Source organism: Macaca fascicularis, chromosome 10 (genome assembly GCF_037993035.2).
Source record: "Macaca fascicularis isolate 582-1 chromosome 10, T2T-MFA8v1.1".
Lineage (NCBI taxonomy): Eukaryota > Metazoa > Chordata > Mammalia > Primates > Cercopithecidae > Macaca > Macaca fascicularis.
This window is the reverse complement of record NC_088384.1, coordinates 56995069-57009929: the sequence shown is the minus strand read 5'-3', so window position 1 is coordinate 57009929 and position 14861 is coordinate 56995069. Positions and strand designations below refer to the sequence as shown.

The following is a 14861-nucleotide window of genomic DNA, read 5'->3' as shown; positions in this document are numbered from 1 at the left end:
GTTTGTGATTCAGTACTATTCGCGGTTCCATGCATCCACTGGGGGTCTTGGAATGTATCTCCCACAGTTAAGGGGGAACTACTGCACTTATTTTGTTATAACACAACACAGCCTCTCTAGCTCTTCAGTTCAAACTGTTCAGTTTAGGATAAAACACCCTATATCACCAGAAGCCAGAAAAACACAGGAATCAGACCAGAAACAGGAATTCTTGCAAAGACCTTCCAGCCACCAGTGGAGAAGAACTGAAGCGAGATCGGTGTGTTACTCTGGCTAATACTCTTCTGGAGAAGGTGCTGGGTGGTTTCCTTAGTTGTAGCTATTTGTTCTGTCCTATGTATAACAAAGCCCAAATTCACCTGCCATTTTACCTCCCACAGAAAGAACCACTGGAAACATCACTCCTTTAAGAGCTTATCCACATTCAGAGAGAAGCTTAAGAAACACTGGGGAGGTGTGGCAGGCTGCTGGGCAGTATTATCTGATGTGAAAAATATATAGAAAGAAAACTATCAATGCCCTTTTACTACTAGAATATTCCAATGCTTCCCTTCTCCCAAGTAGGAGAAAAAAATTCTTTTTCACCTTACATCAAGCAAAACTCCCTTACCATCCCTCATGAGAGAATCTAGTTGTAGATGAGTCATGTCATCATAATGCAGGCTGTTGTCAACCTCATCCCTCAAAGGAACACATGTATTTACCTATAGCATTCACTGCCTGGTCTTAATTCCAACCGAAGGTAAGTATGACAGACTTAGTGATTCCACTTTTATAAAGTCCAACCCCTTGCGCTTGTCCCCTTCCATTGCTAGAGAGTCTATCTCTATCATAGAGCAAGATACTCCAGTTTGTGCTGTGTGGCACGGCATGGTGTCCTTTCCCTCAACCCTTTCTATTATGTCCCAAACATCTATACAAATCCTGTTTTCTGAGTATGTAAAGCACATCTCATCAGCATATATCATTCTTTACAGTGATAAAGAAGCAAAAGGAAAACACAAAGGACAAGGAACATCTTAAATGACTACGTTCAATTACCAAGGATCTTTAATTTTTTAACTATTCAAAAAGATCTCCACTGTACTCTTCTGAAAATAATAAAACTATGAAGATAGAGTAAAGATCAATGGTTGCCAGGAGTTGCTAGGGAGAAAGTGAGAGATGAACAAGCATAGTATAGAGAACTTTTAGGGTAGTGAAACTGTTCTGTCGATATTACAGTAATAGATACATGTCATATCATTTATTATACAGTTATCCAAGTTCACAGAATGTACAGCATCAAGAGTGAAGCCTGATGTAAACTATGAACTTTGAGTGATTAGAATGTATTATAATGTGTGAATGTAAGTTCATCAGTCATAACAAATGTACCACTCTGGTGGAAAATACTAATCATGGGGGAGGCTATGCATGTGGGAGGCACGGAATATATGAGAAATCTCTGTACCTTCCTCTCAATTTTGCTGTGAACCTAAAACTGCTCTAAGAAATAAAGTTACTGATTTTAAAAAGATATTCACAACTGGGCTCAGTGGCTCATGCCTGTAATCTCAGCACTTTGGGAGGCAAAGGTAGGGGATCACATGAGGTCAAGAGTTCAGGACCAGCCTGAGGAAATGAATTCAAGTCCAGTCTGGCCAATATGGCAAAACCTCTTTTCTACTAAAAATACAAAAATTAGCTGGGCATGATGGTGGGCACCTCTAATTTCAGCTACTCGGGGGGCTGAGGCAGGAGAATCGTTTGAGCCTAGAAGGGTTTCCACCATTCCCTAAGGAGAGTGGTTCACTGTGTCTAAAGTGTTTATAGAAACAGTGTGGTTACTCTGAACAGCTGCTTTTCTTCTAGGAGTCTGGATTTGGGGTACATGTCGGGGAGAGTAACCTCCATAGAAACACTTGGGTACTTAGTCTCTAATGAGACTCTGGTACTGGTAGATATCACTGCACAAATGTTGTCAAAATGTGAGCCTGGGAGAATGAAGCAGATCCTGGGAACTCCACAGGAGAGAACTCCTGGAAGCTTGTGCCTGGTTTCCTCCAGACTTGACACGTGCACATTTTTCCTCTACTAATTCTGCTTGTCCCCTTTCTTGTAATCAAGTAAAGATCTGAGTATGATTATTTCCTGAGTCCTGTGAGTCTTTCTAGTGAACCACCAAACCTGGGGGTGGTCTTGGGGAACCTTGACACAAATGCATTGTGTAAGATTTTTATGAAGTTGATATGATATATGTAACTGTAATCAGGTGGTTATTTCACAGAATAGCTTTCCCTAATCTGTTTTTCTTTTCTTTTTTTCCTTTGATATTTGACTTGGAAAGTCTTATATTTCTATATCTATCCAATCGAATAAAGCCATAAAAGGAATAAATGAAATGATAATGTCAGAAAATAATGTGAAATAAGCAGCAATCCTATTTTAACTGAAGAAAAAATAGAAAATTTGGGTGATCGACAATATGTTCTACAATATGAATGTTTCTAGAAAAAAACGAAAAGGTGGTCAATTTTCTGCAACGGAAGTGGGCTTAATTCCTTTTTATAATAATTGTTCAGGTCAGGTGCAGCGGCTCACACTTGTAAATCCCAGCATTTTGGGAGGCTGAGGCAGGAGGATCACTTGAGCCCAGAAGTTCCAGACCAGCCTGGGCAATAGAGTGAGACCTCATCTATTAAACAAACAAAGAAACAAAGAAACAAACAACAACAACAACAAAACCTTCAAAAGAAAATTAACCAAGTGTGGTGGTACATGTTTGTAGTCCCAGCTACTTGGGAGGCTAAGGTAAAAGGTGAAAGGATCACTTAAGGCCAAGAAGCAGAAGTTGCAGTGAACCAAGATGGTACCACTGTACCCCAGTACCGGCAACAGAAGGAGACCCTGTATCAAAAATAAATAAATAAATAATTGTGTATCAGGTCAGATGTAACCACACAAAATTGTAGTCCCAGCTACTATAGGAGGACTGCTTGAGCCCAGGATTTCAAGGCTACAGTGAGCTATGAATGCACCAATGAATAGACACGGTATTCTAGCCAAGGCAACATAAAGAGACCACATCTCCTATAATAATAATAATTGATTAATTGTACATCATTCAAGTAAATTCTATAACTGGAGAAAAACATAGTACTATTGAGAATGTACTATAATAGTCTACTACTGATCATAGAGTTCCTGTTTACTTGCTTCTCATCTTTTTCTGTGTTTCTCCTAAAACTGAAAACATGAATCATCCATTAAAAGCAGTTCATCACAAAACAAGTCAAAAAGATGAAAGAATTGCATCCAAACTGTAGGATGTGTTATCCACCACTTCCTGTGAACAGATTCTTGAGGGATAAGAAAATATTTGAATAACTAAGTTTGTGCATGAACACATTAAGGTCAAATACCCATGACATTATAGTGTGTGTCTGTGTACTAGAGACAAAATGTTCAAAAAGCAATTTAATGAATATACATTAAATTAAAAACTGCCTTCATTAAACTGAGATGATCTTCCCTCAACGCATGAATACCTTCAGAATTCACATGTGAAGCCTTAAATATAGACCAAAGATTTGTATATAATTACTTAAAGTTTTGAGGGTAATTCTTGGCTTCTTCTTTTCCTTGCCTAGGACAGCAACATGACAGAAATATAATGAGGAAAATAGGAATATAGGATTCCTAAAACTCAGTTTACATTTCAATAGTGACATTATGTTTCAAATGCCTGTACCTAAAACAGAAAAGCATGGATATCACTGTAAACACGTGGGCTGATGAGGAGAAAAGAGACCATTAAACAGATGAGGCAATCAAACCTGAGGGTATCAATGTCAAGGCTGAGGGTGAAGGTACAGAGTATTTTCACTCAACACATCAGAAGCATTGCTGCCAGCACACCACAGATAAATTCCCCATGTCCTGTTGCTGAGGAAATACACAGTTGAGATGACAGTTCAGGTGAACGTGCAATTCACCTCTCATCAAAGACAGTGTTCTAAATTGATCAGCTGGGATACACACTTATGAAATCACAGCTAAATAAAATATTCATTTTTCCCATGACCACATGGGCTACTGCAGCACTTACATTTCTCCTACCCCCTAGTTTGCCCTTAAATTACAGCTCTTTGATCCACTCATAAGGCGGTCCATAAAACCATCACATAAACCATGTAGAATCAGTTTCCAATATCAAAATATTTATCAAAAAAGAAAACACTGAAATACCACAGACTTGCTGGATATGAATACACTTTTATATTGCAAAATCAGTGCAGTATTTATTGAAAATGAGAAATTTGGTATTCACAGAATGAATTTTATAATATGATTGCATCTAAAATTAACTAAGTTTGGTATATTATCTTACATTGTAAAGGACATTTATGAAACAGCTATCATATCAAATAACTGGCTGTCTCAAAAAAAAATTAGCCAAAGCATCTATATGCAACGTAATCACATCTTATTCGCTCATGTCAGTGAAACTTCTCTCTCTGAGGCCTGACAGTTATGAAGTGAAATGAGCTGCTGCAGTTTACCCCAAGTCTAGCACTCCCTCCTGCCTCCAGTACTCTCCACAACAATAACCTCTCTTGTGAGAGTGGCTATATGCCAAAGCAACTGGAAGTGACTCATCTCAAGTTTACTTGGCTTTAACTCCCAATAACCAAGCAAATATCTTTCTTTCCTCCCTCCTTGTCCTTTCACAATCCCTCTTCCTTTGAAAAAGTGATTTTTAGATCTGTCATCCTGATGCTTCCCTTCCTAGCTGCTTTTTATCGATCATTGTGACCACTGTTGTCATCTGTGTTCAGGAGTAGTATACACCTGTAATCTCTCTTCTCATCTCATTCTCCTTCCCCTGTGGCTAGAATCATGCTCAGAAATAAAAGGAAATTAATGCTTTCCCTGGATTCTGTTATTTTTAATATTGCTCTCCAATGGTTCTTTTTCCAGATTTCTCTAAAGGAAGGCTATTCCCTTGTTATTCAGGGCTATGTCCAAGGACCAGCACCAACATCACCTGAGTACTCATGAGAAATGCAGAATCTGATACCTGCTGAATCAGAATGTGCACTTTCCAGAAGCTCTTCAACTAATTCATGACAATTTGAATGCCCTTTTCTACACTGATTTGCTTGCATATTGGTTTACCCTAATTGCCCTGTTTGGCCTAGTGTCAATTTCTTCCCTACTATGTCCCTGAATTTAATACTACATTATAAGCCATAATGTTTCTAATGAACTTTTAATCAGGCAATACCATCTCTACTTAATGTCTTCTCCATAAATCACCCAACACTATTCTTTTGAACTATGTTAATTTGGCCTATATGATACTATCCCATGAATTTACACCATTTTCTATAAAACTAAATTATAGCCATACATGGCTGACCATTTGTGGTGATATTCATCTATGGTAGATAAAACCCAGGTCTGTCTGGTAAAGTACTTCAATCCTTAATGCCTCCCCAGTAGTGAGGATGACAGCAAGAGTAGGAAAATGTTACTCTAATTTGCTGACACATTTTCGTACTGGAAGCTCACTTTATCTTGTTTCCTATTTCTAACACCCTGTTCTTCCTTCTTCTACAGATCAATTTGACTTTACCACCTTCCATTACATATACCTGCATATGCTTTTTAAAATTTATTCCGTGTACACTCTGCCCTCTTCATTCTTTCTTTCTTTTTTATTCATTTCCTCCTCCTTCTCTCCTGACTTACCCCAGTTTTTAGAGTATCTTAAAATGGAACTCAGAACTCAGCTCTTTCAGTGGTGCTTCCAATAGAATCAATAGCTGACCCTTGGTTATCACCATTTTAATTCTCCTTTACTTATTATAGTTAATAGGACACTTTCTTTAGCTAGTAGACTATATTAGTGCTCATATTCTAAAAGAAACATTCCATTAAATGACTTTTAAAACAAAATCCAGTTCTCACCTTCTCCTTTTCCTTTTCCATTGACTATTCCATTGCCTTTTTCATGGGAAGGTCCAGGTAAAGGCTGTGACACATACTTGGGGACACACTTCTAAGGAAATATCAAGAGTTAGTTTCCATTTAAAAAATTATAATGAGTTGCATCAAGAGATTCTTATCATTCTCTTTTTATGAAACTGGGTCTCATTCTGTCAACCCAGGGCTAGAATGCAGTGGCATGATTATGACTCACTGTGGTCTCAACCTCCTGACCTCAGGCAATCTTCCCACCTCAACTTCCTGAATAGCTGGAACTACAGGTGCATAGCATCATGCCAGACTAATGTATTTATTGGTAGTTTTGTAGAGACAAGGCCTCATTATACTGCCCAGGCTGGTCTCAACCTCCTAGGCTCAAGCAAAGCTTCCACTTCTGCCTCCCAAACTGTTGAGATAACCAGTGTGCACTAGCACACCCCGCCCTAATCAATTCCTTTAAATAAACCCCAATGTTGCCCAGACATGGTGGCTCATATCTGTAATCCTAGCCCTTTGCAAGGCCAAGGTGAGTGGATTGCTTGAGTTCAGGAGTTTGAGACCAGCCTGGGCAACATAATGGGAATACATCTCTACACAGAAATACAAAAAGGAGTCAGGCATGATGGTCTGTGCCTGTATCCCAGCTGCTCAGGAGGCTGATGTGGGAGGATCACTTGAGCCTAAGAGGTGGAGACTCTAGTGAACCAAGATCATGCCACTGCAGTCCAGACTGGGGAACAGAGCAAGACCCTGACTCCCCAGAAGTTTCTATTTAAAATGTGAGAGTAAAGAGAGATACAAATGAAAAACAAGCCTAATTCGTCAATGAAATATGAGCTTAAGTCAAGAAAGAAAAGAAACAACATGAAGTACCATAAAATACATGGAGAAATAGATCTATTATAGAGTGTTTTGGTCTTTCATATCCCGAATAATACTAATTAATATTTATGCTACAATTAGTTTATGTAATTATTTCTGTGATAGAGTTTATTACTCTAAGACATTCAAGTAGCTAAATATGGTCATCTACCACTACCTTAAAGAACATTATTACAACAGAGGGAAACCTGGAACTTTTCATCAAATTTCCACCCAGGAAAAGATTTGGTCACCAGAATACTAAAGAGTAATGTATGGCTTGAAATGGTATATTTAATAGAACATGAGTTGAGGCTAATAAAACATTTAAGAAATGTTAATGTAATATCACAATGTGAACATTCCAGTTGAATGATACTAGAAAATATATTGTAACCCTCTTTGCTGCTGACGACCTATTTCTAATTTATTTCCTTTTTATTTATGGCATAATTTCTCAACATAACACATCAAAACTTATACACCTTTAAATACTAAGAAATAATACAAATGTAAGCAATATTTTCAATACAATATTTAATCATTAGACACATTAGATATATTACTTACAATATTCTATTATATAAAAATTCACTTGCCTATTTATTCAGACTAAACAACTATTAAGGCTGAATGTCTCCTGTCTGTAACCTCAGCACTATGAGAGGCTGAGGTGGGCAGAACACTTGAGCCCAAAGGTTAAAGACCAGCCTGGGCAACAAGACAAAACCCTGCCTGTTCAAAACTCAGCCAAGCATGGTGACACAGGTCTAATGTGACATAGGACAATAATTTCAACTACTTGGATGGCTGAGGTGTGAGGATCACCTGAGTCCAGGAAAGAGAGATCAAAGTGAGCCAACATCTCAACAGTGCCCTCCAACCTGGGGGACAGAGTGAAACCCCATCTCAAAAAACAATTAAAATGCTTCTTACATGGAAGACTGTATTCTAGGCACTCCAGGAGAGACACAAATGTGTTTACTGACCTCCAGTAGCTTTTGGTATGCAGGAGCTTCCAATGATTATTTGAACAACTAAATATCAAAACTTCAAAATTTGAAATTTCAGAGTGTGATATAAGGACTTTGAGTGGTTATATTATTTTATTTCATTTTTTCAGATGTAGTCTAGCTCTGTCCCCCAGGCTGGAGTGCAATGGTGCGATCTTGGTTCACTGCAACCTCTGCCTGCCGGGTTCAAGTGATTCTCCTGCCTTGGCCTCCTGAGCAGCTGGGAACACAGGAATGTTCCCAGTTTATGTAAGTATTTCTGTGATAGTATTTCATGCCTGGCTAATTTTTCTGTGTGTGGGGTTTTTTTGTTTTTTGTTTTTTTTTTTGTTTTGTTTTGTTTTTTGAGACAGGGTTTCACCTCACTGGCCAGGCTGATCTCGAACTCCTGGCCTCAGGTGATCTACCGAACTCGTGTGATCTACGCATCTCAGCCTCCCAAAGTGCTGGGATTACAGGCATGAGCCACTGAACCTGGCCAAGTAAATATTTTCAATAAACTACGATGATAAAATTATGATGTTAAAGTCTTACTATATTGGTATTAAGAGTCTCTGCTTCTGGAACTGGTTATTTGCAGCAAAATATGTTATTCAATTAGAGGAAGTGTTTTATATAAACTTTTCATGGACAACTCATAAAACACACAAAAATGCCTTTGCAATACAAATTTTGAGAACATAAATTTAAATGTCTACTTTTCCATAATTTATATTTTTAAATCAGATACATTCTTGTTATGTTGCCCAGGCCGTTCTCAAACTCCTGGGCTCAAGCAATCTTCCTGTTTCAAACTCCCAAGCAGCAGGGACCACAGGTGTATACCACCACACTCAGCCATTTTTTCTACAATTTTTAATATTATTTTAGTCTCACTACAGAATAATATAGGTAGAGAAATAATCTCCCCTACAAACTATATGATATCAAAATAATAAGTTTCCAAGAAAAAGCTCTATGCTATGTCCTGGACATTTTCACCACCAAACAGTACCAGAGGGGGTCCATGATTACTGCAAATCATTTGAACACTGAAGATTTATAGAGGCATAAATAGTATGAAAGTCACACTTCTATGATTAAAAAGTCAAAGTGTTACTATTTATCCAAATAAACCTTAACCAAATTTCATATTTCCTTTATTGGGGAAAGCATTTACTAATGCAACTTTCCTGTCACTACTTATTTTCCAGTTCACAGCTCCCACCCTGTCACAGTACTTGTCAATTTTTGTTAGTTACCAAAGATAAACAAATTTTTTGAATCAACTAGCCACATGTATGTTTTTCTCTGACCAACTTTCCATTATCATCATAAAACAATGACAGGTAAACCACTGCTAAATTTGAAAAGTAAATACTGTGCAAAACTAGATTCAGAGTGAGAAAATTAATTTTACAAGAGACCACTTTACCTTAGTAGCAACACTCAAGTCTTCGTCATCCGATGTAGGCAATGAATCCACACGCAGTTCATGGAAAATGCTTGAGACCAAAAACACACAATGAAAATGGGAAAGTTGATTTCTTTACAATTTTTATAACTGCCAGTTTATATCCAGCTTCCCTCTCAAACAAAAGACATAATCTGGGGAAGGGTCGGTGATCCATATATTAAATAATGATTCTTGATGCAATTAAAATATGGTCTCTGTTCTAAAAATAGATTTTAATTACCTATTTCTGCCTCCATCTGTCTAAATCTATAAAATATTCAATGAAAACTGACCTTGAGCTTTATAACAAATAGTGACAGTCAATATATTGGCAGAGCCTGACAGTAATTTACACGCACAAATTATCTGTCCTGAAGCTGAGCTTAAAATTCAATTAATGGATGACATAAATGTTGTTACCTAAACTGGAAGAAAACTGATGACTTAAAACAAGCTAGAAAGATCCACTGTCTCTTTTCCTTGACCTATCTCTCCTTAAAAGACTAATCTGCTTCACTTCAAAATGGCAGTCTTGATTCCTCAGCATGGAACCACTGAGGAAGGTCCTATTGCTTTCCTTTGCCCTAAATCAGTATAGGGAATCTCCTGCAATATTTGAAATGTATGAAAGCTAAATATACAAAACTCAAAGAACAAAGGTGAATGTCCTTATTGAGAATACTTTTCCCAGAAAGATTAAAACACTAATAATTATAAAATCCCATTATTTTCACTCTATAGGTATTACCTTATTCAGGTCCACATAAGCTAATAAGCCATTAAAAATTTTCATAGGCACTCAGACATCCATGGAGAGAGACTGCAGGAGAAACAGAGTCCTGGTAGTTGTACCTCTACTTCTCTAACTACTATCTAAATATCTTTCTTCCTATGGGCACCCACTTTCAGATTCCACTACTGCAGGGCTCCATAGAAGTCTTCAATCTTCAACTCTTCAGTCTATGAAAGCACAGATTCCGGAAGGGATGGCCTCAAATGACCAGGAGTAACAGATCTCTATATCCCTCATCCTAAATAGCAAGCCAACTGGAGTCTCCATCACCTTCCCCCAGCACAGACACACTGCCAACTACCCAACCGAACTCCATGACTGATTTACCAGACAATCATGCCCCTGACCCAGCCTACTTGGACGTGGGAAGGACATCAGTGAATTGGGAACAGAGGCAGAGGTAAGGAGGCACCTGCCCTGTACCACAGATCTATGTAGTTCAGCAGTCTCCAGCCTCTTAGTACTCCAGGGTCTCTAAGCCACCTCTCTGTAAGTCAGGATGGAAGCAGATGATACCATATTTCTGTCTGCTGCAGACACTCCTGCCAGTGTCTCTAAATGTTTTAGCATATTTCAGTAAAAATCGTCAAGTTTGTCGGTCCTTGATAAAAAAAAAAAGCAAACTTTTTATAGCTCCCTTGAACCTTCTATTGTAATGTGCCTTTGTAGATAATTCCCAAATTTCTTGTGTCTTTCATCTTTATAATTTATCTTTATCAAACTTGTAATAAACCCCAATATCTTCATCTCTTAGTGAAGACTTCATACTCCTACACAATCCAGTGTTGTTTCTCTTCAAACGTGCCTTTCCCCTGCTCATTTCATTATTACCTACTTCCATTGGGTTCACCAGCTAATTCCATTCTCATTCTATCCACTGTGTGCACCAGACTCACTCCTGTTTCTACTGGGCTTTAAAATGAGTTCAAATCTCATTTCTGCCAATTGCTATGTCTAGAAAAAGCATACTAATCTCTTTGAGCCTCACATTCTCTATCTACAGAATCACTTGACCGGAATATTCAACACAGGTAAAAATACTAGGAGGTATTTTAATTCATTCTAAGATTCCTTAACATTCTGTAATTCTATGTCCTCTTGATTCTGTCTATAGGAAAACTGGGAGTACATAGCCAACAGAATTTGAAAAAATAATAGAACAAAAGAAACACAAAAAAAGCAGAGGGGAAAGCATTAAAAATCAAGACAAGATTATAGAAAAGTCATGGAAAAAGAAACAAGACTTAAAAAAGTATTATGGAAGTCAACAGAACTCCTGGCCTAAATGGAAAACCAAACTGGGAAGTCAAATCATTTCTCTCTAAGACTTGCCTAAACTTACTTTTGTAAAACTTCCAGTACTATGGCCAAAGCTAAGTAAGTTCTGCCCTAAAGCCTTTGATGGTAAAAATAAGATACCGGTTACCACTGAAATTGTCAAATTTATTAGGACAAACTCTTGGACTAACTACATGCTAACCATAACCTTCAATGAGAGTTTAAGGTATTTAAACTCTCATTAATTTAGGCATTAATTGAATTAATGAATCTGATTAAACTGACTCAGACCTATACCTTGATCCAATGGCTGCACAGATGTCTATCAATCTATGCTGAGGAGCAAGGGAAGGGATTTGGAAGGCAGGCAGGTTGACGGTCAAGTTGTGGGCCAGCTACTTTGTTAACTATGGGATCATGAGGCAATCAATCAACTGCTCTAATCCATAGTTGTTTACTGAATGAACAGTAGGTTATAGGAACACAGATGTTGTGATGGCCTTATGAGATGATAAATGCATAGAACATAGCAGGATGTCTAGCCCAGAATACAACACTCAACAGATATTAGTTTCTTCCATTTCTATTTCCTTAGTTAACATAAATGTTTACATCTATAAAATCCTACCTGACTGCAGATTCATCAGAACTTCCAACATCTATTAAAGAAGAAGGAAAAATGCATTTTAAGTCAATAATAAATGTACAGAATATTAAAAGCAGAAGAATGCACAGCACTGCAGGCCTGTACTCTAAAGTATTTGGGAGGATGAGGCAGGAGGATCACTTGAGGAACCCAGAAGTTTGAGACCAGCTCAGGAAACATAGTAAGACTCTACCATCATAAAACAATTGGGCACACTTTTGTGTATGCTTTAGATGCTGTTTTTGTTGTTGTTGTATTTGTTTTGGTTTGGTTTGTTTTTTTTAAAGCATAAGACTGATGCTTTCTTACAAAGCATTCCTTTGGGAGCATGCCTGGGACCTTACTAGAATTAACATTAATTATACCTATTGGTAAGTAATTAATGCAGTAAGAACTCTTCCCTTTGTATTTATTAGATGAAAAGAAGAATAAATTTATAAAAACGTAGTATCTACAAGTGAACTGCAGTATACAAGTCATTTTATCCAAACCCTATGAGATTGAGCAAAAATGGTATTGTTAGCAGAACAGGTGTGATGAGTCAACAGTGTCAAAGCGCATGATTTCTGGACCAAAATATGAGAGGCCATTAAAACAGAGTATATAGTAGTACCCGTTATCCACTATATGTGCGGAAAGACATACTGGACAGGGTTTTCTCTGCACTCACACCACAGCAACAATCATCAACAAAGAAGGCTTCTGTGACCAAATGTGTGGAGAGATTTTCCCCCCAACAAGCAAGAATCATTCCTGCTGATGACACCATTCAATTCTCACACCCTATCTGCTGACACAATCAGATTTAATTTAATTTAGAAATTAAACTTTATCATAGATAGGTATGTATAGGAAAAAACAGTTTGTGATTCAGTACTATTCACGGTTCCATGCATCCACTGGGGGTCTTGGAATGTATCTCCCACAGCTAAGGGGGAACTACTGCACTTATTTTGTTATAACACAACACAGCCTCTCTAGCTCTTCAGTTCAAACTGTTCAGTTTAGGATAAAACACCCTATTATCACCTGAAGCCAACAAAACATAGGAATCAGACCAGAAACAGGAATTCTTGCAAAGACCTTCCAGCCGCCAGTGGAGAAGAACTGAAGAGAGATCGGTGTGTTACTCTGGCTAATACTCTTCTGGGGAAGGTGCTGGGTGGTTTCCTTAGTTGTAGCTATTTGCTCTGCATTATGTATAACAAGGCCCAAATTCACCTGCCATTTTCCCTGCCACAGAAAGAACCACTGGAAACATCATTCCTTTAAGAGCTTATCCACATTCAGAGAGAAGCTTAAGAAACACTGGGGAGGTGTGGCAGGCTGCTGGGCAGTATTATCTGATGTGAAAAATATATAGAAAGAAAACTATCAATGCCCTTTTACTACTAGAATATTCCAATGCTTCCCTTCTCCCAAGTAGGAGAAAAAAATTCTTTTTCACCTCACATCAAGCAAAACTCCCTTACCATCCCTCATGACAGAATCTAGTTGTAGATAAGTCATGTCATCATAATGCAGGCTGTTGTCAACCTCATCCCTCAAAGGAAGAGGATCAGTGAGGAACACATGTATTTACCTCTAGCTTTCACTGCCTGGTCTTATTTCCAAATGAAGGTAAGTATGACAGACTTAGTGATTCCACTTTTATAAAGTCCAACCCCTTGCGCTTGTCCCCTTCCATTGCTAGAGAGTCTATCTCTATCATAGAGCAAGATACTCCAGTTTGTGCCGTGTGGCACGGCATGTTGTCCTTTCCCTCAACCCTTTCTATTATGTCCCAAACATCTATATAAATCATGTTTTCTGAGTATGTAAAGCACATCTCATCAGCATATATCATTCTTTACAGTGATAAAGAAGCAAAAGAAAAACAAAGAGGACAGGGAACATCTTAAATGACTACGTTCAATTACCATGGAACTTTAATTTTTTAACTGTTCAAAAAGATATCCACTGTACTCTTCTGAAAATAATAAAACTATGAAGACAGAGTAAAGATCAATGGTTGCCAGGAGTTTCTAGGGAGAAAATGAGAGATGAACAGGCATAGTATAGAGAATTTTTAGGGTAGTGAAACTGTTCTGTCAATAATATTACAGTAATAGATACCTGTCATATCATTATACAGTTGTCCAGGTTCACAGAATGTACAGCATCCAGAGTGAAGCCTGATGTAAATATGAACTTTGAGTGATTATAATGTGTCAGTGTAAGTTCATCAGTTGTAACAAATGTACCACTCTGGTGGAAAATACTAATCATGGGGGAGGCTATGCATGTGGGAGGCATGGAATATGTGAGAAATCTCCATACCTTCCTCTCAATTTTGCTGTGAACCTAAAACTGCTCTAAGAAATAAAGCTGTTGATTTAAAAAAGATATTCACAACTGGGCTCAGTGGCTCATGCCTGTAATCTCAGCACTTTGGGTGGCAAAGGTGGGGGATCACCTGAGGTCATGAGTTCAAGATCAGCCTGAGGTAATGAGCTCAAGACCAGTCTGACCAACATGGCAAAAGCTCATCTCTACTAAAAATACAAAAATTAGCTGGGCATGATGGCAAGCACCTGTAATTTCAGCTACTCGGGGGCCTGAGGCAGGAGAATCGCTTGAGCCTAGAAGGCGGTGGTTGCAGTTAACTGAGATCATACCACTGCACTCCAGCCTGGAAGACAGAGTGAGACTCCATCTCAAAAAAATTAAAAAAAAAAATAAAAAAGATATTCACTCTCTATGCATCCCAGGATCTCCAGAACAAAATTTAAAATAAATAAATAAATAAATAAATAAAAAGATGGCCAGGGTCAGTGGCTCATGCCTGCAATCCCAGCACTTTGGGAGGCCGAGGTGGGTGGA

The 14861-nt window shown here is 38.1% G+C and overlaps 1 protein-coding gene across 1 annotated transcript in view; it reads right to left on the bottom strand.

Moving 5' to 3' along the window:
- LOC102126776 (putative ankyrin repeat domain-containing protein 20A2) overlaps positions 1-14861 on the bottom strand; it is an 82534-nt gene that overhangs the window by 50472 nt on the left and 17201 nt on the right. The window contains exons 7-8 of the mRNA XM_065522600.1: positions 11982-12012; positions 9262-9331 (exon numbers count right to left, since the gene is read on the bottom strand). Of these exons, the coding sequence (XP_065378672.1) occupies positions 9262-9331; positions 11982-12012 (101 nt within the window). The remainder of the gene's footprint in view (positions 1-9261; positions 9332-11981; positions 12013-14861) is intronic.